This window comes from Eschscholzia californica, unplaced genomic scaffold (assembly GCF_041429995.1).
Source record: "Eschscholzia californica isolate CP2 unplaced genomic scaffold, dmEscCali1.0.p SCAF_4, whole genome shotgun sequence".
Lineage (NCBI taxonomy): Eukaryota > Viridiplantae > Streptophyta > Magnoliopsida > Ranunculales > Papaveraceae > Eschscholzia > Eschscholzia californica.
This window is the reverse complement of record NW_028238461.1, coordinates 336,698-359,569: the sequence shown is the minus strand read 5'-3', so window position 1 is coordinate 359,569 and position 22,872 is coordinate 336,698. Positions and strand designations below refer to the sequence as shown.

Here is a 22,872-nt window from a genome sequence, read left to right as displayed (position 1 = left end):
TGTTTCTTCCTCTCTCTCTTCAACTACCACCCCGTGTATTTTTAGGTTGGTGTTTCGGAGAAAATTGAGAAAGAAAGTTTGGAGCGGAAACAAATTTTTATTAAATGTTTAGTTTGACAAACAAATTATTTAGTATTGGGAGTCAAATTAAAAAGAACCGTTCTCGTAATTAATAGGGCACACCGACTGGAGAAGAATGAAGGCGGTTGTCTTGTTTGACAGGTAGACGGGTAAGACTCTGCCACGTCAACCAACTTAAACTTTGACTGTAGTCAATATCTTAACCATGGTTAATACTTCGTATAGCTTTTCAGTTCTCACTACAAACTCCTTCCATTTCTCTCTCTGTTTCAGACCAGCTTACTAGACTAGACTGGGGGACTTTCTCTCTCTCTAAAATTGAAATTCTTAGGGTTCATCATATCACACTGAAGTTGTTCTATTTATTCAGATTTTTGGTGAATTTGAATGGAAATGATCTGATGAAGAAAAGTTGAGTTACTAGAAATCATTAAATCAATTATGGGGTTTTGAAGTTTTTTGGATTTGGTTTTGATTTTCAGTGATGATTTTAGGAAAGTAATTTGAAACTGGTAGGTGAAGAAAGCAATTATAAAACAGACTGGTAGCTGAAAGAGTTAAGTGGGTACCCTAAAAAGGTTCCTTTTTTGTTCCAAAGCTTAAAGAACAAGATAAGGAGTGAGAGAAAAAAGCTAGTACTAGCTTTCTCAGAGAAAAAAGTTCGATTACAGATATTTGAATCCTTGGGTTTTACTGATATGGTTGGTGAATTAGAAAATTCATCCACCATGACTGTTTCTACAGCTTCTGGAGAAGCTAGTGTTTCTTCATCAAGTTCTCTAATGGCGCCATTACCACCATCTTCAACAACAACAACACCCAAGAAGAAGAGGAATCTACCTGGGATGCCAGGTTTTGATCTTAATTTCATAAACCCAAACCCAAAAATCCAATCTTTTATTGATTGTTGATGAAAAGAAATGATTTTGATTTTGTTTTGTTTCAGATCCAGGTGCTGAAGTGATTGTTCTGTCTCCAAAAACTTTAATGGCGACGAATAGATTTGTTTGTGAGATTTGTAATAAAGGGTTTCAACGTGATCAAAATCTGCAACTTCATCGTAGAGGTCATAATCTTCCATGGAAACTTAGACAAAGAAGTAGTAAAGAGATACGAAAAAGGGTTTATGTTTGTCCTGAACCTAGTTGTGTTCATCATGATCCATCTAGGGCTTTGGGTGATCTTACTGGAATTAAAAAACATTTTAGTAGAAAACATGGAGAGAAGAAATGGAAATGTGAGAAATGTTCAAAGAAATATGCTGTTCAATCTGATTGGAAAGCTCATATGAAAACTTGTGGGACTAAAGAGTATAAATGTGATTGTGGTACTCTCTTTTCAAGGTTTCTTTCTCTCTCTCTCTAAAACCCCCTGTTTCTCTCTCTCTCTCTAAAACTCTCTCTCTAAAGTTCTCTGTTTTTTTTTGTGTTTGTGAAAGGAGGGATAGTTTTATCACACACAGAGCATTTTGTGATGCATTAGCAGAGGAAAGATCAAAAGCCCAGAATTCAAAACCAGAAGAAAAACAAGTTCTTGCTTCATCTTCGTCATCTCCTCCATCTTCTCCTCCTCTTGTTATATCAGCTCATTCAAATTCAATTCAAAGCTCAGGTAAATAATAGTATAATTAATTTGAAAAAGTTTGAATTTTTTTAGTGGGTTTTGTCGGATCTGTTCTTGGATTTAAAATATAAAATTTCCCATGTTTCTAAATTATCTCGATCTTAATCTTTTCTTTTTTGTCTTATAGTATTATTTAGAGAGAGAGAGCGAGAGAGAGAGAGAGAGAGAGAGAGAGAGAGAGAGATAGAGAGAGAGAGAGAGAAACTCTGTTTTTTGTTTCATTCTTTTAGCCCAAAAGTTTTCTGTAAAACTTTCTAATTGCTTTATTAGCTTCTGCTCCAATCACCGATTGATGGATCAGAAAAAGCAAGTCATATATATATATATAGAGATGAACTTTGTATGAGAACTAATTGATTTTCTCTCTCTACTTTGTGTATGCTTTAACAGAGCAGCCGGAAAATTCAACAACAATTTTGCATCCAAACTTTCCGGCACCTCATTTCAATGACAACAATGGAAGCTCTAGTAGTAACAATGGTAGTAACATTATGTTCACAAGCATATTTTCGTCATCATCAATGGTGGGTGGAAATTTACAACCTCAAACTTCAGCATTTTCTGATCTAATTTGTGCAATGGCAAGATCAGAAAGATCACCACCACCACCACCATCACAACCACCACCACCACCACCACCACCACCAGCAACAATAGAACAACCTTCACTTTCTCTCTCATCCAAGAATGGGTTTTCAATATTTTCATCAACAATGATGATGGGGACAACAAGTAGTAGTGATCAAGAAAATCACCACCACCACCACCACCAACATCTTAAATTCTCACCAACTCAACCACAACCACCAGCAATGTCAGCCACTGCCTTGCTTCAAAAAGCAGCTCAAATGGGTGCTGCTTCCTCTAGTGCATCTTTACTTAGAGGATTTGGTATATCAATGAGTTCTTCAGCTGCTACTGGTGGCGGTGGAGGAAGTGGTGGTGGGCAACAACAGCAGCAGGCAGAGAATTTACATTGGAATCCTCAAATTGAAGATCAGCAAGAAATTGGATCTTCTGGGCTTGGGCTTGGACTTCCTTGTAATGGTAGTGGACTCAATGATTTTGTGATGGGCTCATCTTCTCTGTTTAGTTCAAAACCTACCACATTGGATTTTCTAGGGTTGGGTATGAGTGGTGGTGTCGAAGGTGGCCGCCGTGGTGGTGGTGGTGATGGTATTGCTGGCGGCGATGGCTCCGTGGGGAATTTTTCGGCTTTAATGAACTCAATGGAAGGTGATTTTGACATGGCAACTGCATTTAGGTGTGGTCATTCTGAAAGACTAAATGAGCCTTGAATTATGGTTGTGGCATGTTTTTAAGAAGGGAGGATGCTTCCAAAATTTGTCATGGACCTGTCCTCTCTATTTGGGCCCCTCGGATAGGGCGGTCTAGGGCATTCTGACCAGGCCATTCTCTTGTTGGGTTTGAACATCCCCAACTCGGGCCAATCGAAGATTGCTCTATCCGTGGTTCTCGAAGACCCATGGGAAGTGGTAAGAGAAGAGCGTGCCTGCGGCTAAATTTTGGGCACCTATAGTCCCCTTTAAGATGTGTACACATTTTTGGAGTTGTGTTTTTAGTTGATGTGAGAAATAGATGTATAGATGGTGGCATTTGTCAATCTTGCAATATCACCAAGAAAATGTGTTTTTGGTTAGTATATTTGGTTGTTCTATAGAGTGTTTCTCAAGGTTTTAGAACACATTAGGATGAGCTCCAAGTAATACTAAGATTTTCTTGTATTACCAAATACGAATCCCATATCACTAGATTTCCGATAGAACAAAAATACAACACCAATAGCGGAAACAATTCACTAATAAGATCCATCTTGACGAACTAAGAATGTCATCGACATCGTTCATCCATGAGAGAAGTATGTCAATGTACTAGTGCCATGCCATATTAGGGCATGAGGTTCATGGTCTTTAGAGTTCAACTTCGGAGAACCTCGAACTTCACGCGTAAGGTGCTATGGATGGACACAAAGATCACCAAAGTTAAAAAAAAAAAAGATGGATGGACACAAAGAAGATCACCAAAGTTTAAAAACGAAGGGCGTCAAAATGACCAATATTGTTTGTGAAAAACATTGTTTTTTTTTTTTCCGACAATTAGGAATTTGGTTTCAAACATTTTGTTGTTTGTAGAAGTCCAGTCTAGAGCGTAAATCCATTCCTCCGATATACACAAATATTATTTTTTGTTGACATATCACTAGGGAGTTATAATGCCACACTAACTTTTTCTATTGCACACTAGACAGCCTAGCACCTTTCTTTTCTGTATCACTATTTTTCATTATTAATAAGAATCTTATCATTGGCTTTGACTAAATTATTAACATTGATTGCCTCTTATATATATTATATTATAAATAAAACAACCTCACAAACACAAATATGTTTAATTACTTTAATTTATGTTGGAGGAGAATTTTAAGCTCAAAAATGTTAAATGGCCCGACATCAACGACATACTGAAATGTATAGCCGCTCCAATTGATCAGACGAGAAAAAAAGATCTGATCAATTGGAAAAAACAACATCACCATTGGACGTGTGATCAGCCGAATTTTCGGGCTATTTGGTATTTCCCTTTTGATTGTTTATAGAGAGTCTCTTCAAAGGAAAGCCTCTCATTCAACAAAAATAAGCCAAAAAAACAAATATAAAGTAGAGATGCCTTAAAATAAAATAATATCCCTCCAAACAAAGAATTAACAGAAAAGGAAAAGTTAGAGAGAGAGAGAAATAAAAAGTTGTGTACAAGTCCAGCCTTGTTCATTCAAAATCTGGTTTGTGGGTTTTGCCAGAATGAGTAAATTTTGTTGGGGTTACAGATTTCTTTCTTCTCAAGGGTGGGTGGGTTTCTTCTTCATCTTCCATTTTGTTGATTTTCATGGATTCTGATGGTTATTTACTTTAACCTGGTAAGTGGGTGGGTTTTTTCCTGATATCGTATTTCTTCTAACTTGGTTTTATAAATTAAACTTAAAGTTTGTTCCCTTTTGTTATTACTTGCATTGCTTGTTTTTCTTCCTTGTTGATCCCCTATTTGGAATTGATGAGCACCTTATAAAATCTGTCTTCCACTTCTTAATTTTGTCATTTCCCTGTGTTTATGATATGTTGAGAACTTGAGATCTGTTTTGAGTTGTGGTTGGGTTTCTTTGATTAGTGAAAATTGCAGAGAAAAAGAGAGAGAGAGAGAGAGAGAGAGAGAGAGAGAGAGAGAGAGTGAGGGAGAGAAAGACAATAACCCTTGGTTAATGGTTGGAGCCGCAACGAACTTGGTTTCCGCCCTCCGAGGTCTAGATTGTGATAGTCCCACATCGCTCATGACAGTGTAGGAGCCTGGGATATAGGTGTGCACCTTAGCTTGGTAAGTACACGAGGTTTTTGTGGGGGCTCGTGGAGCCTTTGCCAAGAACAAAATCCCGTACATGTACGAGGCATTATGGATTCACGCTCCCTTTGTATATGGTGACCAGTAAGAGAGAGAGAGAGAGAGAGGGGGGGGGGGGAGAACAAAACCCTTGGCTGGAGAGGTCGCAAACTTGGTTTCAGCGCTACAGGTCTCGTGTTCGAGGCAGAGAGACCGAGGACTTTCGTTTATTTAACAATAACTTGATTGTATGTCAACTTTAGTTTGCTTCTAGGACGAACATTCACTGTACTGGCACCTTCTTATAGACTGTTTTTGATTAGCCATCTCTTCTACTGCCAGCAACTTTGACAAAATATTGCTGTTCTTTGCTGACTAATCTGTCAAAATCACAACATTTATATGTTGTTATTTAATTCTATTCCCTGGGTGCAAATCATTTTTATTGATATAGTGTTCTAATTGTCGAAAAATCTGATGAATTTATCGTGTATGTTTCAGTCATGTTTATGTTGTCTAGTCTTCTAAACATTTTCATGTCACCAATCCTAATAAAAAAATCGTAACTTTAGAATTCTTGTTCTGGACCGAAAATGATATCGACATGTACCATTCAGTGCATTCGTCAGTTTCCAACTTAAATATATGATACTTTGTGATATTTTTAGTTTTACCTCCGGTTAATATTTTATGTTGTTTCTACACATATAGGTTGAACTAGGAACCGATCTATCCTTGGTTTATCGTGAAAGATAAAGAAGTATTTCATGGGATCAAAGAAGAACTCCTTGTGTCCACCTCATTCAAAAGGGAAATCGACTACACGTTTCTGCTTGTTCTCTAAAGTGCGTTCGGCGAGCTTTGGTCCAGGCAACACGCCAGTCTATCTAAATGTGTATGACTTGACACCGATTAATGGTTATCTTTATTGGACAGGTCTCGGCATCTTTCACTCCGGTGTCGAAGGTATCACTTGAATGTCTATATTTGTAAGTTTTTGCTCTTAGAAATTGGTTATACCCATTTTGACAGTGATGTCTATATTTATAGTTCATGGCATAGAGTATGCATTTGGAGCTCATGATTTTGCAACTAGTGGGGTCTTTGAGGTTGAACCTCGGCAATGCCCAGGCTTCAAGTTTAGGAAATCAATATTCATAGGGACGACAACTTTGGATCCAATTCAGGTCAGGGAGTTCATGGATCGACAATCTGCAACTTATAATGGCGATACATATCATTTGATTGTGAAAAACTGTAATCATTTTTGCAAGGATATTTGTTACAAGCTCACCGGAAACACAACCCCCAAATGGGTAAATCGACTAGCAAAAATAGGTATTTATAAATTATATGATGTTTTTACCATTGTGTGCTTTGTGGGTGGTTTATGAATTGTAGTTAATTGTATTTGCCTGATGTTTAAATTGGTGTGTCAACGTTTTGATATTACTTTTCTTTTCCCCGGAATTCTTGCCTGACAGATATCAGATACTGATACATTGACTATTGTCATAGAAGTGTGGTCTTATGATATATCAATGAAACCCGTAAACACAAGAACTAGTATATATGCATGCCAAACCTTTATTTTCCTTGTTAAATGGACAAGATGGTGAAACCTTGATAGAAAAGATTTTGACACTGGTTTTAATGCATTATCAGCCAATACTAGCTTAGAACAACTTCATAGGCAACTGCTAGTATATAAGCTTACATGGATATGTCTCAGATGTCATGTTTCTTACAATGTGTGATGATTCTGGGACAACTTAGGCACATTGTGTTTAATCGATTGTGTGGGCATCGAGATCACGGCAGATATTTACCTACAGTATGGCTGCAAACTAAAAAGAACTGGAAGGAGATTCTCGAACAAGGGAAGGGTTAAAATGACTTTGAGTTGAACAAGTAGTGGCTGTTGAGGTGAAATTATAGACCCACCCGGCCTTGTGTCTTTGCTAATCTACGACAAAGTCTTGTGAATTAGCTCCTTAGGAATACACTTCTTCAAGACCTGCACTGCCCCCATGTCGTTTTACTAGTTTGTCGTTCTCGCTCTCTCTGTCTGTCTATATATATGCCTTTTTGGGGCCACTCATGCATATGATATACATATATTCTCGTTTAAATTGAGGTTTTCCCTTGCAGGTTCAAAGTGCAACTGCATACTTCCTGAGGCTCTGAAAGTAGCTGCACGAGCCGACCCCAACCAAACCCTTGAGAGTGAAAAGAGGAAGCTAAGAAGTTCATTTAGTTGTCTGTCTTCAATATCGATCCGACAAAAACAATTCTCAACATCTTCATTGTTTCTAAACTCGACGCTGAAAGAGTGTAGTCCACCACCAAAAGCTTTGCGAAAGTCACGATCATTGAAGGAAACATAAGAAAAAGCAGAAGAAGGGTCTCATCAACTAAGAAACTTCAGAAGATTTCTTTTCTTGAACTAGGGTTTTCATGAGGTGTAAGGAAAGAAAGAAACCCATTTAGAGATTGTTGTTATTTGTAAATCAGCTTTTATAAGAATGTGTTTATTTTCTCTTCTTTTCTTCTTTGCCTTAATATGTTTGAATCACATTGTTTTTATTTCACATTTTTCGGTGTTCATGACTCTAATTCGACGAAACATTGTTTTCAGAAGTCAAATCTGAAATCGATAACTCAACGCTTAATTTCAGTCTCAGATCGTCCTCGCCAAATTTCCATAAGTGATTTTCAAGAAGCTTCAAATTTGGTCTATGAGAAATTTCGGATTCATGATATAACATAATCATAGACAATAGAAACAAAGAAAAAACTTTGAGATAACCCAAGAAAACAAAGACCTAATTTTGTTAGTAAAAAACACATCTAATTACACTATAATTACAATCTAAAAGAAAAGATTAAAAAAGTAGATAATTAACATTCTAGTTAATATTTACATAGTAAGATTATCATAACTAATTCCTACTTTTACATATACAAATTAACCCAATTATTTTCAGGCAAGTAAAGAAGATTATCAAATCCTCCAACCAAAGACTCTGTTCCAAGAAAATGTTGGTATTCAACATCCATTGAAAATGAAGAACTTGGACTACCACTTGAAACCACATCCGATCGCTCGGAAAGCTTTCTCAATTCCTTGTCTGTTTCAGATAGTTGTTCTTTCAATTTAAGTACCTATATACAACAATTATATCGATCCTTATCAGAATATAGACAGACAAATAAACAGATGAGAAAATGAATATACATACCTCTGCTTCGAGACGACATTTCTCAACGACGACATTCTCATGAGAAGCTTTGAGCTTAGAGTACTCTTCTTCGAGTTTCTTGTTCTTCCATCTAGCTCTTCGATTTTGAAACCAAACTGCAACTTGTCTTGGATCTAAACCTAATTCTGAAGCAAGTTTATCTTTCCTCTCTGACTCCAACTTATGTTCACTACCAAAATTCATTTCGAGAAAATTAACTTGTTCTTCACTTAACTTTCTCTTTCTTATCATACCCATTTTGTTATCTTGATCACTACTTCCTTGATCTCCTCCTTTTCTATTCTTCCTTCTTCTTCTTCTTGGTTTTGATGTCTCTCCTACACAAATTACAAAGAAAAAAGACATAAGAACTTCAAGATCTTGTTAATTACTTCAAATTAGACAACTAATCATCATTAAAGAGAGAGTTTTTAGTCATTAAGTTACCTTCTAATGGAACAAGATGAGAAAGAAAGTCTGGGTATAGTTGAGAAATGAGTAAGAGTTCTTCATTTTCAATAACTTCATTACTTGTCTGAATTTTATCCTCCATTGTTGTTTTTCCTGTAGACGATTACTTCAAGTATGGAGATTGGGGAACAGGGGAACTTATTTATAATGAGAATTAGATTAGGTTGAGTTTACTATATTACCCTTTGTTTAGCCTTCTTATTAGCAATTTAAACCAACGTTTTTCTAAATTTAGATGTTGGATAATGACTCTGATATTATCACACTTGGTTTACACCTAATAACGGAGACTATATCCTACATGGATATGGTCTAGTACTCTAGTTGCACATATTTTGTGAGTGTGATTTAAGTGGTGATGAGGTAATCACTCAAATAAATTTATCCCTTTTGTCAACTTTTATTAGCCCCTACCATTAGGTGTAAACTATGTGTAGAACACTTCGGGTGTAAAAAAAATTTAACCTTAACTTAAAATAAGTTTGCGTATGAGATCATCCAAAATTTAATAAAACGATATACTTTCATATTTTAGTTCTTCTTTTCTTGACTTTGTGGAATATCGTTCTTTAGGTTTCACTATTCTAATCAATTAAGGACAATGTTGAGTAAGTTCGGATTCATACCTATAATTGTAACAGTTGAACGATCTATCGTTCTTTGATAACTCTATCATCTAGATGGACGTCGGTCGCATAAAAAGTAACAAATTCCTTAACCATGTTAGTCTGGTTGATTCTTTTTCGGTGAGTTATGAAGTTGTTTAGCATTTTCGGTTAATGACTTGAGATTAAAGAAATAAAGAGGACCATTTGGTTGTGGTGGGGAAAATACTAATTTTAATCAAGGATTAAACTAATGAAATATTTGGTGGGGGCTCAGATCCCAATCAAAAGCCTCACTTAAATTAATAAGTACGGAGGTTCTTTGGATTAAGACATCTAACCACTCACCTTCCTCTCTCATTAAACTCTTGGTTTTAACTTCTAATCAAAAATTAATTTCTTATTAAATTGTAAAGATGAGCTACTTAGACTTTTAATTGTGTGGCTCGAGATGGATAAAAGCATGGGTGAAAAACATTTTATCTAGGACAAGTAAAGAAAAGAAAACCAAGGGAAGAGAGTGGGTGTTTGTTTGTTAGTTTAATTCCATTCTTGGAAGAGGATATTAGGTCCAATTAATACTCTTAGTTTCTGGATCAAACTTGCTTTATCTTTATAAGCATATCTTATCCTAAATTTTCATATTTGGAAGTTTGAATTCATCACTTTAGATCAATTGTGACAAAGTTGGTAGACGACAATCACAAAGATGAATGTGCTTCCCAACCTCCATGAATGTTAATAGGATTTTTGTTCCCATTTTTGCCAATAAGATGACCGAGAATTTCAACTTTCTTTTCTTTGTTACTTTAAATGTGATCGTCTTCAATTATTTTCTTACTATAAAACTTCCAAAGATATTTTAGCTTTGGGGCGTATGTGGCTTAATTTGACACCATATGTTATATAAAACAACGTTCATTACATGTACAATGTTATTGTGATGTAAAGAAAGTTCTGAAAACAAAGAGAAAAAGAACACAAACAAAATATGATTTTCAAAATTTAAGTTATTTTTCACTCTGTCAAACTTTTGCCTCACACGCTGCATTCCAACAATATTGACCTCAAGTGGGCCGAACAACTCAAACATCACCCGCATAAGATTGGCCTGACTAGTCTCGTCTTGCAGGCTAAACCAAATTGGGTTGCACAACCTTGACCTTTGACGTGACTGTCTTGTTAGTCTTGGTGACACCACTAGCCACTTGTTCTCGTATTCGTTCTTTTTTTTCCTTTAGATATTACTTAATCCACCATTTTATTTGTTAAGTTTAATCCACCATTTATAGTACATACATGCCTTGCAATTTAGGTGGATGTGGAATCAACTATTATGTGGGAAAATATATCATTTCTCTTCTTTACAAAGGAATTGTCTTTGAAGATACGCCTATCTGAGACTGACATGTGTAAACATAACACAACCAATCATCCAATGAAAAACCTAGATTTCCAGGAAGTTCCATTAGCATACGTAAGCAATGACAAATAAAAACAAACCTAATTTGGATTTGTTTGACAATCTAGCTAGGGCAGTGTCTTTTACCATTTTAAATTAGTTACAAATGTCACTCCATAGTTGGTCCACCAAAATGAGATTCTCTTATGCAGAAAGTGACATCACAATTTGATTGATTCACTTAAATTTATTCATTGGGTTTGCTTCCCACTAAAGCCTCAAATTTGGTAAGTTTTCAAGAAAATATGAATTTTGGGTGTTATTAGTTGGTGATAAGGATCACACAAATCTAGAGAGAGAAAGAGAGGTTTATTAGCCTCAATTTACTCTAATAGGGTACATAAGTAGAGTAAGTTGGTGAGGATGGGATAAGAGAGAGAAAGAAGATATGTGGAAAGAAGAGAAAAAGATAAATACAAGGTTAATTATATTTTGGCCCTTTAAAGTGACCAACTCACTAAAAACGGTTTCTAAGGATGATCAACTTCTATTTTAGTCTCCTTTCCATACTTTTTACACCTCCAAAATTCGTCTGCCGACCCCCGGCGACCGACAAGAAGAAAACGACAAAGAATACGAAAGAAAAGAGTATTGAAGAGAGAAGTAAAAAAAAGAAAAAATAACCGAAATGTTAAAGTTGAATAAGAGAAAAAACAAAAAAGAGACCAAGATAGAAATTAGACATGTTTATGGGAGCAAAATAAAATTAATGATGAAGCTAGGAACTAGGGAGTAGGAAAAGGTATTGGGGATTGGATTGACCTCACATGGATTAGGAATCCTAATCCTAATATTTACTTAATTTGCTTCATCAGTAAGATTTTAAGAAAGTTTAAAGGAGTGTGTGTTATGTTTATTTGAGACAACCACCAGACTTGCTTCCTATTACCCAAACTCTCTAATGCCATGTTTTAAAATTAAACAACACTTTTGGTGTTGAAGTTATTATGATTACTTTTAAATTAAAGTTTAGATTAATTAATCGAATTGATTCACTTTATTATCGTGCGTTGCACTATCCAAGAATTTAGGTTTCGCCTATGCAGATCTCGCTTTGCCACTCTCACTTAGCATTATTAAAGCTAGCTAATAACATATCTTTACATCTAAGGCATATGTGTTTTTGTACTTTGTGCGAGATTTTTTTTATAATTAATTTACTCTCGCTTTAAACATCTTCATTTCAGTCCTTTCTGAGATTGTAGTAAATTTTTTATCTGAACTATTAAAATTACACTAGTTTATATCTCATTTTCAAAAAGACCCACAATATCTTATAGTAGCGTTTTCAATTTGAAAAATCACAAATTTTCTCTACATTTCATATTACAACAAACTAAACGTTGTTTGATGGAGTTCATATATTCTTAGAAATGTAACTTTTTATGGTAGTACTAAGAAACTTAAGAAGTTGTTTTCACCATCCAAACATACTCTTACCGGGCAAGGTTGTATCTATCTTCTAGGAAACTAGTCAACTTTGTACAATCCTATGTAATTTCATCTATGTTTCCTTTTACTCGACTTGATTTATTAATAATAGTAATCAAAGTTTTTTTATTAACCTTCTTAGGGCATGCATTTCTTATTGAAATCTTAAACCACCCATGACTCTTAATATTGAAAAAATGTTTGTTTATAGTTTAGATCCCAATAAACCCTTGAATTAAGCCTTAATTTGCTCCATAATTTTAAATTTCTTTGAGTAATGAGCACTTAACTCAATGCCGGGTGTCATTAAGTTATAATCACACAAAGTATGATGAAGTTCAATTGCTAAAACTTACCCACAAAATTCCAAATTGGAAGTTTTGAAGTGAAATGGATGGTCACCCACATAAGCTATTTCATATTTGAAGCTAAAGTCCAATAAGGCAGAGGTCAAGCTTTAAAAAAGAACATTTAGAGAGAGAGAGAGAGAGAAAGTCGAAGAACTAGCCTCATTAAAAACCTAAATTTTATTTTTGTTTTACTTTGTCTAACCACAAGTCTTCTTGTCATAGTCAAAAGAAAAAACTCACGAAATATAGAGATAAAATTTAATGGAAGGGATAAAAAAGAGGCTACCAAATGCGGCCTAACTCTTGTATAGTCAAAATGATGGGAAAGGTAGGGTGGATAATGTGGACCATGTCATATGAGACTTTAACATATTCTCATTTCAAACAATTCTAAGATGGGCTTACTTTAAATTTTCTAGCGCATGTTTTTGTAACATTTTAAATGTAACATTTGGTCAAAGACCAAGTTGTAATAGAACCAGACGTTATAACTAAAATAATGGTAAAATACTCTTCTATTTTCTTTATGGTTTAATGAAATATCGTTATTTTATGACAACTACCCATGTTTCAATGTTATATTACTCTATTTTGTTTGATATACAACAAGGAAAAAAAGTTATGTTTTCTTATAACAATGGTTCTTTCTTTTTCAAAATTTGAAGTAATTATTTTCGTTTGAATTAAAACAGTTATAAGGCTAGCTCTCGTAAGCAAGCGACCACAAGGTAAGTACAATGGTTTTCAACCTTACTTTGCTTCTAGAATCGAGCCTAGAGAAATTTTACATGCACCACAAGTTTTAGGCATCTTTGATACACGGTACACACCGTATAATTGAAAGGGAACAAATCTTCTAGTGTTTATAGCTTAACCAGGAACAGTTATAGAATTTCCCTGTTGAGTATCATTTGGTGTTGGGCTTAGCAATTTGGGGGAATTTTATAGGCACGCCCCTCAAAGGCATTTTCCTTCGAGGCTGTGTCATATATACTAAGAAAGTAAGAAGGGAAGTTTTAGTGGTATAAATGTCATATACTAAGAAGGGAAGTTTTAGTGGTATACATTTTTTTCTCTCTCTTTCTTCGTCTTGTCTCAATTTTATCCTGTGGTTGCACAAGTTATAGGAATTTACAAACAAATCATTCATCTGAAGACTAGATCTTCGTCCAACTCAATCACTACGGATTCCACTTCTTGTGAAAATCGAACTTGAGACCTCCACGATTTTGAAACTTATGTCAATACTATCAATCACTTGGGCAACCAAGCGTTGACCAAATTAACTTAAATAAAGTCGAAAGTATTTACTTTATCTTTGTATTGTAAATGGGCTATTTTAGCCCAAAATTGGATCCATTAGTACTTTATTACTCCTTATAATCTTAATCGAATTCTCTAAAAGCACACCATCAAAATTAATAAGCCGAAATTAATTCGATTCTAGTCCGACTGACTCTTAAGATCGTAATCTTTTCGGGAGTTGGGAAAAATCGATCTTTCTGATAATCAACAAATCAATAAATCAATCTGCAAAATTATCGACAAACCCCAAAACCTAGAGAGAGAAAATCAAGAAAGATGGAAGACCCTCTTGACGCTTTAAGAACCCTAATGGCTTCACACGATCCTCCTCTCCATGCCTTGATCGTTCCTTCTGAAGATTACCATCAGGTAAATCTCTTCACTCTCTATCGCATTTCTTTCTAATCTGGTATCGTTTTTTGTATATAGATCAAGGTAATTGAATTTAGGTTTTGCTGATTTACGTTCGATCTTCTAATCATTTTTAGTGATTAAATTTAATTAACATCGTTTTGATTTCCTTCAGAGTGAATATGTTTCTGCTAGAGATAAAAGGCGAGAATTTGTTTCCGGATTCACTGGAAGTGCTGGTAATTTTATGTTTCTTCACTCTTTTTTTTTTTAATTGAATTGTTCTAGTTTTTATGATGATTGTTAGAAGATTGAGGTTTACCAAGGGGTGTGAATATTTATGGTGTTGATTTAGGTTTAGCACTTGTCACAATGGGTGATGCTCGGTTATGGACTGATGGAAGATACTTCTTGCAAGCAACACAGCAGCTGAGTGATCGATGGAAACTCATGCGTATTGGCGAAGATTCAACTGTTGAAATTTGGTTAGCTGATGTGAGTAAATTAATCTACTCATTTAAGAATTTTCCCCAAGTATATCTTGAGAATTTTCATTTTTTTTTTGTATGGAATTTTGATTTTGATATAGATAGTTTACTAGGTTATAAAATAATTGTTTTCTAGTTTCTTATGCATATTTCATGAATAGATTTGCTTAACAATCAGGCATATGGGTTTTTCCTTTGGGATTCATGGGTTGAGATTCTGATGTTTCCTAAATCACTTTTTTCGATTTTGTGAATTTTTTCAGAATCTTCCCAATGATGCTAATGTTGGTGTTGACCCATGGTGTGTATCAGTAGATACTGCACAAAGATGGGAGCATGCTTTTGCAAAGAAACACCAAAATCTAATTCAGTTGTCGAAGAACTTGGTTGATGAAGTTTGGAAAAGCCGCCCACCTCCAGAGTTTAATCCTGTTACTGTACAACCTCTAGAGTTTGCAGGTCGTTCTGTTGCAGAAAAATTGAAAGACCTAAGAGAAAGGCTTATCAAGGATAAAGCTCGTGCTATTATATTTACGACACTCGATGAGGTAACATCACCTCATTCCCCAACTAACATTTGGTGGATATCTTCTTATATATATATTTAATTTAAAATTGAGACCTCTTATTTTGTCACTCAACTCCTATCATCGTCCATGGAGATATTTTTTTTTAATATTTTTTGCATCTATTCAGGTGGCTTGGCTTTACAATATTCGAGGAAATGATGTATCATACTGCCCTGTTGTTCACTCATTTGCAATAGTAACACATGACTCAGCATTCTTTTACGTGGACAAAAAGAAGATTTCTGCTGAGGTTAGTTTCTTTTAACATACTCATTTAGTTGTGTCCTAGACTAGAAAATGGTCACACTGTTGTGGGTTTCATCCCTTTTTTACCCATCCAGAAGAAAAGCGTCCTAGTTGTGTATAATACCGACTATCTAATAAGATTCTAAGAATAATGCCACCTCAATGATACATCCTCATTATTCTAGAAAAGGGTAGTTATAACCTTCTTTCTTGTATATTTCTTGCAGTCCACCCTTTTTCTCTATCTATTGATGTTATGGTTACCCATACGATCATCCAAAACTTTTCTGTTCAATGTTTCATTGTATTTTTTGTGTACACAGGTTGACTCCTACTTGGAGAAAAATGGTGTTCAACTTCGAGACTATGATTCAGTGAGCTCAGATGTGGTCTTGCTAGCATCTGGCAAGCTAACCTCTGCAGTCAATGGAACTCATACTAAAGTTTCCGAAGATCATTCTAGTGAGGGTGTTTTAATTGGAAAGGGTGATAATGAAGCTAAGGAAAAGACACGTGACCTAATATGGGTTGACTCTGGTTCATGTTGCTACGCCCTTTACTCAAAACTGAACTCTGGTCAGGTTCTAACGCAACAGTCACCTTTGGCCCTAGCAAAAGCCATCAAGGTAAATAAGTAAATCCACAACTGAATTCTGTTATGCATATTTTGTTTGAGCTGGTTTTATTTGTTATTAATATTATCTCCGACCCAGAGACTCGTTCTTATTGTTATCATTTTACAATTTAGAACCCTGTTGAGTTGGACGGCTTACGCAAAGCACATGTTCGGGATGGTGCAGCTGTTGTGCAATATCTTGTCTGGCTGGATAAGCAGGTGGACTATTTTTTTAATTTATTTTTTCCCTCTACTTTTAGTTATGGCGAAAGCACATACCTTTTAATTGATTAATTATCGAAAATCATGCTCATATCTCATACCCATGTTATATAAAATTAAACTGCATTTGACTATGAATTATGAACCACGGTAATATCACCAGAGATCTTATTATTCCTTATTGGTCTTTTATTAAAATTTTATTGGTTGATGCGACCCGAAGGTTGTATTTAGGTAATGCTGAGACCAACCAAAAGCTAGCAACCTCTTTAAGCTGCCTCTGTGGATGTTACTCGCTGTTTTGACTCAATTATGTTGACGTGGATAATAAAATGCCTATCAGAGTTTCTAGCTTGTGATAATTTTGGTTGGAAGTTTGTAGACTCTGTACATATTCTTACTATACAGATAGTAATGGGTAGGACCAAGCCCTTCACAGTTTTTAAATCCTATGATGCTTTTATGAAGCATCTGTCTGTGCTTCTTAGTAGTTATAACTTACATCTACATCTTTATTCTTGTGCCTTTCTTTCATATATTGGATTCGTCCCATGGAACCTGTCCTTAGTCTCGTGATTTCATTTGCAGATGCAAGAGATTTATGGGGCTTCTGGTTATTTTGTCGAGGCAGCTCGAACAAATAAGAGAAAACATGTGTAAGAATGTTTATCCCCCTGATGTCTATAATACGTTTAAAAGTTTGTGATGCATCTTAAACGTGTTATATATTCATGAGTTCCCTTAGTTTATTAAGGTACGATAGATAGTACTTATCATTCCCGACTTAATAACCTCCAATATATTGGAGGGCGTGCTTGATTTTGTACGAACACATTCTCACAAACTATACATGTTTATTTACTTAGTGAGTTAGTTCTACTTAACTATAAGTTTTATGAAGTTTTTCATTTCCTAACTGAAAAGGAACAATGGTTTCAAAATTCCGCAAGTGAATTTAATAATCACATCGCCAGAACAAATAGTGGGGATCACTTTAGAATTTCAAGAAGATAGACCTCATTAAGTCTTTCAAATAATTTTGCCAAGCCATTTTCATCACTTTTCAGGAAACAAAGGGGCACCTAAAGGAACTTGAATATCAGTTTGAAGACCATAGCATTTGGTTTCTGCTGATGATAAACTGTTATTTTTTCTTGAGTTATACATGTACTGAATTTTCGTTTTAATCTTTGGTATTTCAGGGAAACAATAAAACTAACAGAAGTATCCGCCAGTGATAAGTTGGAGAGTTTCCGTGCATCAAAGGAGGTACATATCTATTGGCGTTTTCTTCTGAACTTCTAACTTGGCAATTTGGCATGATAGGATTAGAAGTGCCATATATATCCGATCGTCCTGTTGTCTATTTTAGTGGATCGTATTGTTGTTGTTGACTTCTCCATAAATGATCTTATGCTTTTTATCAAGTGCTCACACCATATCGTCCATGAATGGTTAATAGTAATAAAGATGACATGGACAGAACTTAAAATTAAAATAGAATTCGTGTGGACTTTCAGATTTCAACGAATGCTTCCATCTGGATTTATATCTCTTTTCTGTTTCTCCCTTCTGTGTGAACCAAAAGCTGTTCTATTTGTTTTGTGCAGCATTTCAAAGGCTTAAGCTTTCCTACTATTTCATCTGTTGGTCCAAATGCAGCAATTATCCATTACCAACCAGAACCCGAAACATGCTCTGAGCTCGACGCCGATCAAATCTATCTCTTTGATTCTGGAGCTCAGGTTCTTAAAACAAAAAATATATTTTTCTTGGTACCTATTCTACTTTACCCTCTTTTGGTCCACATCAGCTCACTATTTCTTGTGTTATGTTGGTTTCTGTAATGGAAATTGCTCATGGTGGGAATGAAGTATCAAGATGGAACAACTGATATAACAAGGACTGTTCATTTTGGCAATCCTACTGCACACGAAAAAGCATGCTATACTGCTGTAAGTAGATTTTTTTGCCGTAATTCTGGAATAACTTCTCTTCTTGATTTAGTACTTTTAATTGGTTTAGCTCTTTTGATATGCATTTTCCGATCTTCCTTATTGATGTTCAACTTTAACCGATGGAATTTAGGTACTCAAAGGTCATATCGCTTTGGATACAGCCAGATTTCCTAATGGGACAAATGGTAAGGCAAATTTTTATCCTCCCGAATCACATTGTTCTATGGTCAATCTGAATCATGATCGCCATATTGTATGTTAATAATCCGAGTTTAAAGAAATTTGTCATGGGTTCTGATATAAATATCTTCGACTTTTACTGCCGGCAGGACATGCTCTTGATATTCTTGCTCGAGTTCCTTTATGGAAGGATGGACTTGATTACCGACACGGCACTGGTCATGGGATTGGATCGTACTTAAATGTTCATGAAGGTTTGTAACATTCACATTGAAATGCTTGTTCTTCTTCTCTTTTAGTTATCTGACATGAAGTTTAACTTTGTTCCTATATTACAGGTCCTCATTTGATTAGTTTCAGACCACAAGCTCGAAATGTGCCAATTCAAGCTTCGATGACTGTAACAGATGGTTGATATCCTTTTTTACTCTGTGCTTCATTATAGTTTGATTGTCATTTCATTTTAGAGAACAATATTTTTTTTTTCAATTATGTAATTAGAATCTCGATACGATTTTGATTTACAGAACCTGGTTACTATGAGGATGGAAATTTCGGTATACGATTGGAGAATGTGCTTATAGTAAATGAAGCAAACACAAAATTCAATTTCGGGGAAAAGGGTTACTTATCATTTGAGCACATAACATGGGTAAGCATCATTTCCAATTCATTAACATTATCATTCTTTTCGACTATATTCTTATTTATATTTTTTACTACGTTATCAATTATTTTTGACTATATCCTTATATATCTTTTATGTACAGGCACCGTACCAGAAAAAATTAATGGATTTGAGCAAGTTGGTTCCTGATGAAATAGAATGGTTAAACCAATACCATTCTAAATGCAGAGAAGTTCTTGCACCATTCATGGATGAATCAGAGATTTCATGGTTAAATAAAGCCACTGAACCAATAACCGTTTAGTTGACAAGTCTATAAGCAACATCCGACTCATGAACAAGAAAGTTCCATCATCTTAGTTCCATATTCAATAAATTCCAGGAGTTGTTAAGCTACTGTATCATTCTCTCTTACAATTTGAACGTTCAATTTAGTTTTATCGAATCTGAGAACATCTTATTTTTAAGCAAGTATTATATTGGTATTAGGTAAACGATGACAACCGTCTTAAATGTTTACGTTTTCAGAATAGGCTCTCCATTCTTCTGCAATTTTAGAGATTGAATTATATGAAGATCCACCCTTGCCCGAAGCTTCGAATGCCTTGTTCTTGAGTTCTTTAGCTTTTCTCCTCAGTTTCTTTCCTTCTTCACCTTCCATTATCAACCTTGCCATTTTCTCCATCTCTTTTCGGCCAATCAGAACCCCTCCTTTCTCTTTTTGAATCCGAGATCGGAGGCCTACTTTTGCATCATGAGATAACATTGATGCATTCATATGCTGCTCGGCGAAAAGTGGCCATGGGATTATTGGTACACCATTTGTTATGCTTTCTAATGTTGAATTCCATCCACAATGTGATAAAAAAACCACCCACCGATTCACGACTAAGTATCTCAACCTGTGGAGCCCAATTTAAGACCACCATCCCAACTCCTCGAGTCCGATTCATGAACCCGTCTGGTAAAAACTCAGACGGATCAGTCTCTTCACTCATTCCTCCAGACAAATAAGCACCGTTTATTGCTGAGTGGTCAACCGGTTTACGAACCACCCAGATGAATCGTTGTCGACTGATTTCCAATCACCAAGCCAACTCAGTAACCTGTTCAGCTGGCAGCATCGCACCACTCCCAAACGAGACAAACAAGACTGAGTCAGACGGTTGAGTTTTCAACCATGCCAAACAAGGATGACTGGGTTGACTATCTGGCGAGCTAACTGTTGACTGTATCAACGGTCCCACCTGGTACACACGTGGCAGAGGTATCTGCTGTCGGATTTCATCATCATTCAAAGATTTGGTCAATTCTATCTCAAAATCATCAAATGTGTTGACTAGGATTCCAGATAATTTTCCAAATCTACGTGTATGATACAACATAGACAAATAACTACCGCTGTTTGGATCGGAGAACGATTCACCTAACCCATGAACCCGTAATGGTCTACAACCCGGAACTCGAATCAACGACTCACCGATTTCATCATTTTTCTTTTCCTCCCGAGTTAAGTCGGTCCAGTCAAGCTTTGGTAAGTAAGCTAAGAAAGTCAAGGAAATTAAGCTTGAAGTATAAAACAAATACTTAGTCATATTAAAATGATCACCAATTACCTCAAATGCATCTGTACCGAACAAATCAGTGACTAAAACACTGGGAAATGGATTTAGTCTTTCGATGATCGATCGGACGGACGGGAGAGATTCTCGAACGACGGTTGTGATTTGAGATGCAAGATCTAGATCATTAGGGAAAGATATATCAAGTGGTGGGAGATTGATGATATTGAGATCTAGGTTTAAAGATGGGGTTGGGATTAGGGTTTGGGCTTTGAAGGATTTTGGTGTGTTGGGTATAATGAGAGTAATTTTGAGGTCATCATTTAGAGAAACTAGAGATTTTGATAATTCTAGGGATGGAATAATGTGGCTCATTCCAAGGCTTGTTAGCACAACAATATGAGTTTTTCTTGGGCAGCCATGACTAATCTCCATATTATCGAGAAATCGAGAAAAATGTTGAAAATTCGATTATTTTTTCAGATTGCTCTATGAAATGGTCTACAGTATTATATAGGAGATGTTCTGAGATTTTTGGGAAGATTAATAAATTTCTTTTCGAAAATGAAAATCTTTTCACTAAATATTTTGGCTAATTGGTACATCAACCGCTAGTAAATTTCGTATTCAATTATGTTGTTATACTCGAAATAGGCAATTTCAAATGAGCAAAAGTATAAATTATTTTTTTTAAAGTAAATCTTGTTCTAAGAATAAAGGTAAGAATGAAAATCTATAAGATTTAGTGAAGAGTGAAATTATCTATTTGTGGTTTGAGTTTAATTAGTTAGGTGAAATAAACCTTTAAGATTATAAATTTTAGAACTTAAGATCTAGGTCTTCCACACTCCTAAAAATCAAATTGAATGCAAAAAAGATCTTTTTTTACGAAATCATTTGGAAGTAAATTTATAATATATAAACTAATAGATTGGCTACTGATGTGGCAGTAGATTTCTCCAAACTAAACTCTTTATATAGAGTTTTAGACACTTCTAGATAAACACAAACTAGATAGACAATAATTACTAAACTCTTAGTTTCCTAATCTCGCGAACTAGGAAAGAAATAAAATAGCTAAATTTTGTCATAAGCACACCCTCTCTATTTGTTTCTGGGTAGGAGGACATTTGAACTACTTATATAATAAATCCATGTTGGATGTGAACGACCTAGGCTCAGGTAAGGGGAAGTGCCTTGGATTACCCTGTCTACGGGCCTCGAGTTGCCCCATTTGTGGGTTTCAAACTACTTCGAGAGTGCTAAGAAAGAGGCAGACCTCTAAAAAAAATTGGGCGGCTTATAAAACCTCGTTTGAGCCTTTTTGATGTATTGAGAATGTAGTTCAAATGGTAGAGCCCTAGCTTTTCTCTTCTTTTATTTTATTTTGGTCATTCCCTTGTCACACAACACACTAAGGAGATTTGCAACTCTTCAATTATACTAGTATTTCTTTTTGTAGTTGTCATTAATCTGGTCATTGTTGTGGGGTATCAATGTCCCATATGAAAACTTATTGGCAATGAAAGATAAGGTCATTTAAGATGGTTAGGTACTTTTGAACATCCAAAATTTGATACTACGAATGTATCATATGATCCAAAAGGGGCATCTCACATGGGTTGTAGGTCCCTCCAAGTCCGAGAGAGAGAGAGAGAGAGAGAGAGAGAGAGAGAGAGAGAGAGAGAGAGAGAGAGATTTGTTCATACTAGTCTCTCTTAGTATTAGATAACCATAGACAAACAAACCTAGAACCATTAGTTTCTGACTTGCAAAAAAGAAATACCTATCTAATCTCAATCCTCCTTAACAAAAAAGAATCTCAATCCTACAACACCCTTGCATAAATGAAAAAAGTTATAAGAGATTAAGAGACCATAAAATCAGACTTACTTTAGACTTAAATTGTCCTTTGAGAACCAAAAAGTCCATTAAGAGAGGAGAAAATTCATTCATAAATGGAGACAGGTTGGGTAGTCATCCCACTGAGTCCCACAGACTCTTTCACTCTAAAGGTTGGACTATTAGGGTAGTAGTCAGGCTGAGTTTGAGATGAAAATGAACCCTAATTTGGTTCATTTTTCGTGTAATC

General features: G+C 35.4%; 4 protein-coding genes and 1 pseudogene across 6 annotated transcripts; 3 read left to right on the top strand and 2 right to left on the bottom strand.

The window, feature by feature from the left end:
* Positions 1–159: 159 nt before the first annotated feature.
* Positions 160–3,457, top strand: LOC147541162 (zinc finger protein GAI-ASSOCIATED FACTOR 1-like). The gene is made up of 4 exons (XM_086638355.1): positions 160–933; positions 1,028–1,424; positions 1,520–1,692; positions 2,095–3,457. The coding sequence occupies exons 1-4, from the start codon at positions 780–782 to the stop codon at positions 3,000–3,002; spliced, it is 1,632 nt and encodes a 543-aa protein (XP_086494481.1). The 5' UTR covers positions 160–779; the 3' UTR covers positions 3,003–3,457.
* An 878-nt stretch (positions 3,458–4,335) lies between these two features.
* LOC147541161 (deSI-like protein At4g17486) lies at positions 4,336–7,638 on the top strand. 2 transcript variants are annotated; one of them, XM_086638351.1, is made up of 4 exons: positions 4,336–4,639; positions 5,806–6,060; positions 6,145–6,432; positions 7,246–7,638. In XM_086638351.1, exons 2-4 carry the CDS (start codon positions 5,862–5,864, stop codon positions 7,479–7,481), a joined length of 723 nt encoding a protein of 240 aa, XP_086494477.1. In that variant the 5' UTR covers positions 4,336–4,639; positions 5,806–5,861; the 3' UTR covers positions 7,482–7,638. The 2 variants fall into 2 exon arrangements, with proteins under 2 accessions (XP_086494477.1, XP_086494478.1); XM_086638352.1 differs by having other exon boundaries at positions 4,409–4,567.
* Positions 7,639–7,824: 186 nt separating this feature from the next.
* LOC147541160 (homeobox-leucine zipper protein ATHB-40-like) lies at positions 7,825–8,923 on the bottom strand. The gene is made up of 3 exons (XM_086638353.1): positions 8,784–8,923; positions 8,337–8,674; positions 7,825–8,259 (listed from the first exon to the last, which is right to left on the bottom strand). Exons 1-3 carry the CDS (start codon positions 8,887–8,889, stop codon positions 8,050–8,052), a joined length of 654 nt encoding a protein of 217 aa, XP_086494479.1. The 5' UTR covers positions 8,890–8,923; the 3' UTR covers positions 7,825–8,049.
* Positions 8,924–13,695: 4,772 nt separating this feature from the next.
* On the top strand, positions 13,696–19,712 carry APP1 (aminopeptidase P1). The gene is made up of 16 exons (XM_086637997.1): positions 13,696–14,329; positions 14,487–14,550; positions 14,667–14,806; positions 15,063–15,347; positions 15,496–15,618; positions 15,938–16,240; positions 16,363–16,449; positions 17,041–17,108; positions 17,655–17,721; positions 18,063–18,197; positions 18,327–18,407; positions 18,541–18,595; positions 18,740–18,844; positions 18,929–19,000; positions 19,118–19,242; positions 19,361–19,712. Exons 1-16 carry the CDS (start codon positions 14,237–14,239, stop codon positions 19,520–19,522), a joined length of 1,965 nt encoding a protein of 654 aa, XP_086494123.1. The 5' UTR covers positions 13,696–14,236; the 3' UTR covers positions 19,523–19,712.
* Positions 19,553–21,215, bottom strand: LOC147541158 (UDP-glycosyltransferase 72E1 pseudogene; annotated as a pseudogene). The gene has a single exon (XR_015239897.1). The product of XR_015239897.1 is annotated as a UDP-glycosyltransferase 72E1 pseudogene (transcript).
* Positions 21,216–22,872: the final 1,657 nt, after the last annotated feature.

What these genes read in the sequence shown, in the direction of transcription:
- LOC147541162 (XM_086638355.1), top strand. Translation starts at nt 780, where the DNA reads ATGGTTGGTGAATTAGAAAATTCATCCACCATGACTGTTTCTACAGCT. An exon ending in TGTGGTACTCTCTTTTCAAG is followed by an intron (nt 1,425 to 1,519) that starts GTTTCTTTCTCT and finishes TGTTTGTGAAAG; the next exon opens with GAGGGATAGTTTTATCACAC. An exon ending in AAATTCAATTCAAAGCTCAG is followed by an intron (nt 1,693 to 2,094) that starts GTAAATAATAGT and finishes ATGCTTTAACAG; the next exon opens with AGCAGCCGGAAAATTCAACA.
- LOC147541161 (XM_086638351.1), top strand. Translation starts at nt 5,862, where the DNA reads ATGGGATCAAAGAAGAACTCCTTGTGTCCACCTCATTCAAAAGGGAAA. An exon ending in CTTTCACTCCGGTGTCGAAG is followed by an intron (nt 6,061 to 6,144) that starts GTATCACTTGAA and finishes CTATATTTATAG; the next exon opens with TTCATGGCATAGAGTATGCA. An exon ending in AAATCGACTAGCAAAAATAG is followed by an intron (nt 6,433 to 7,245) that starts GTATTTATAAAT and finishes TTTCCCTTGCAG; the next exon opens with GTTCAAAGTGCAACTGCATA.
- LOC147541160 (XM_086638353.1), bottom strand. Translation starts at nt 8,889, where the DNA reads ATGGAGGATAAAATTCAGACAAGTAATGAAGTTATTGAAAATGAAGAA. An exon ending in TCATCTTGTTCCATTAGAAG is followed by an intron (nt 8,675 to 8,783) that starts GTAACTTAATGA and finishes TAATTTGTGTAG; the next exon opens with GAGAGACATCAAAACCAAGA. An exon ending in AATGTCGTCTCGAAGCAGAG is followed by an intron (nt 8,260 to 8,336) that starts GTATGTATATTC and finishes TGTTGTATATAG; the next exon opens with GTACTTAAATTGAAAGAACA.
- APP1 (XM_086637997.1), top strand. Translation starts at nt 14,237, where the DNA reads ATGGAAGACCCTCTTGACGCTTTAAGAACCCTAATGGCTTCACACGAT. An exon ending in TTGAAATTTGGTTAGCTGAT is followed by an intron (nt 14,807 to 15,062) that starts GTGAGTAAATTA and finishes GAATTTTTTCAG; the next exon opens with AATCTTCCCAATGATGCTAA. An exon ending in CCCTAGCAAAAGCCATCAAG is followed by an intron (nt 16,241 to 16,362) that starts GTAAATAAGTAA and finishes TTTACAATTTAG; the next exon opens with AACCCTGTTGAGTTGGACGG.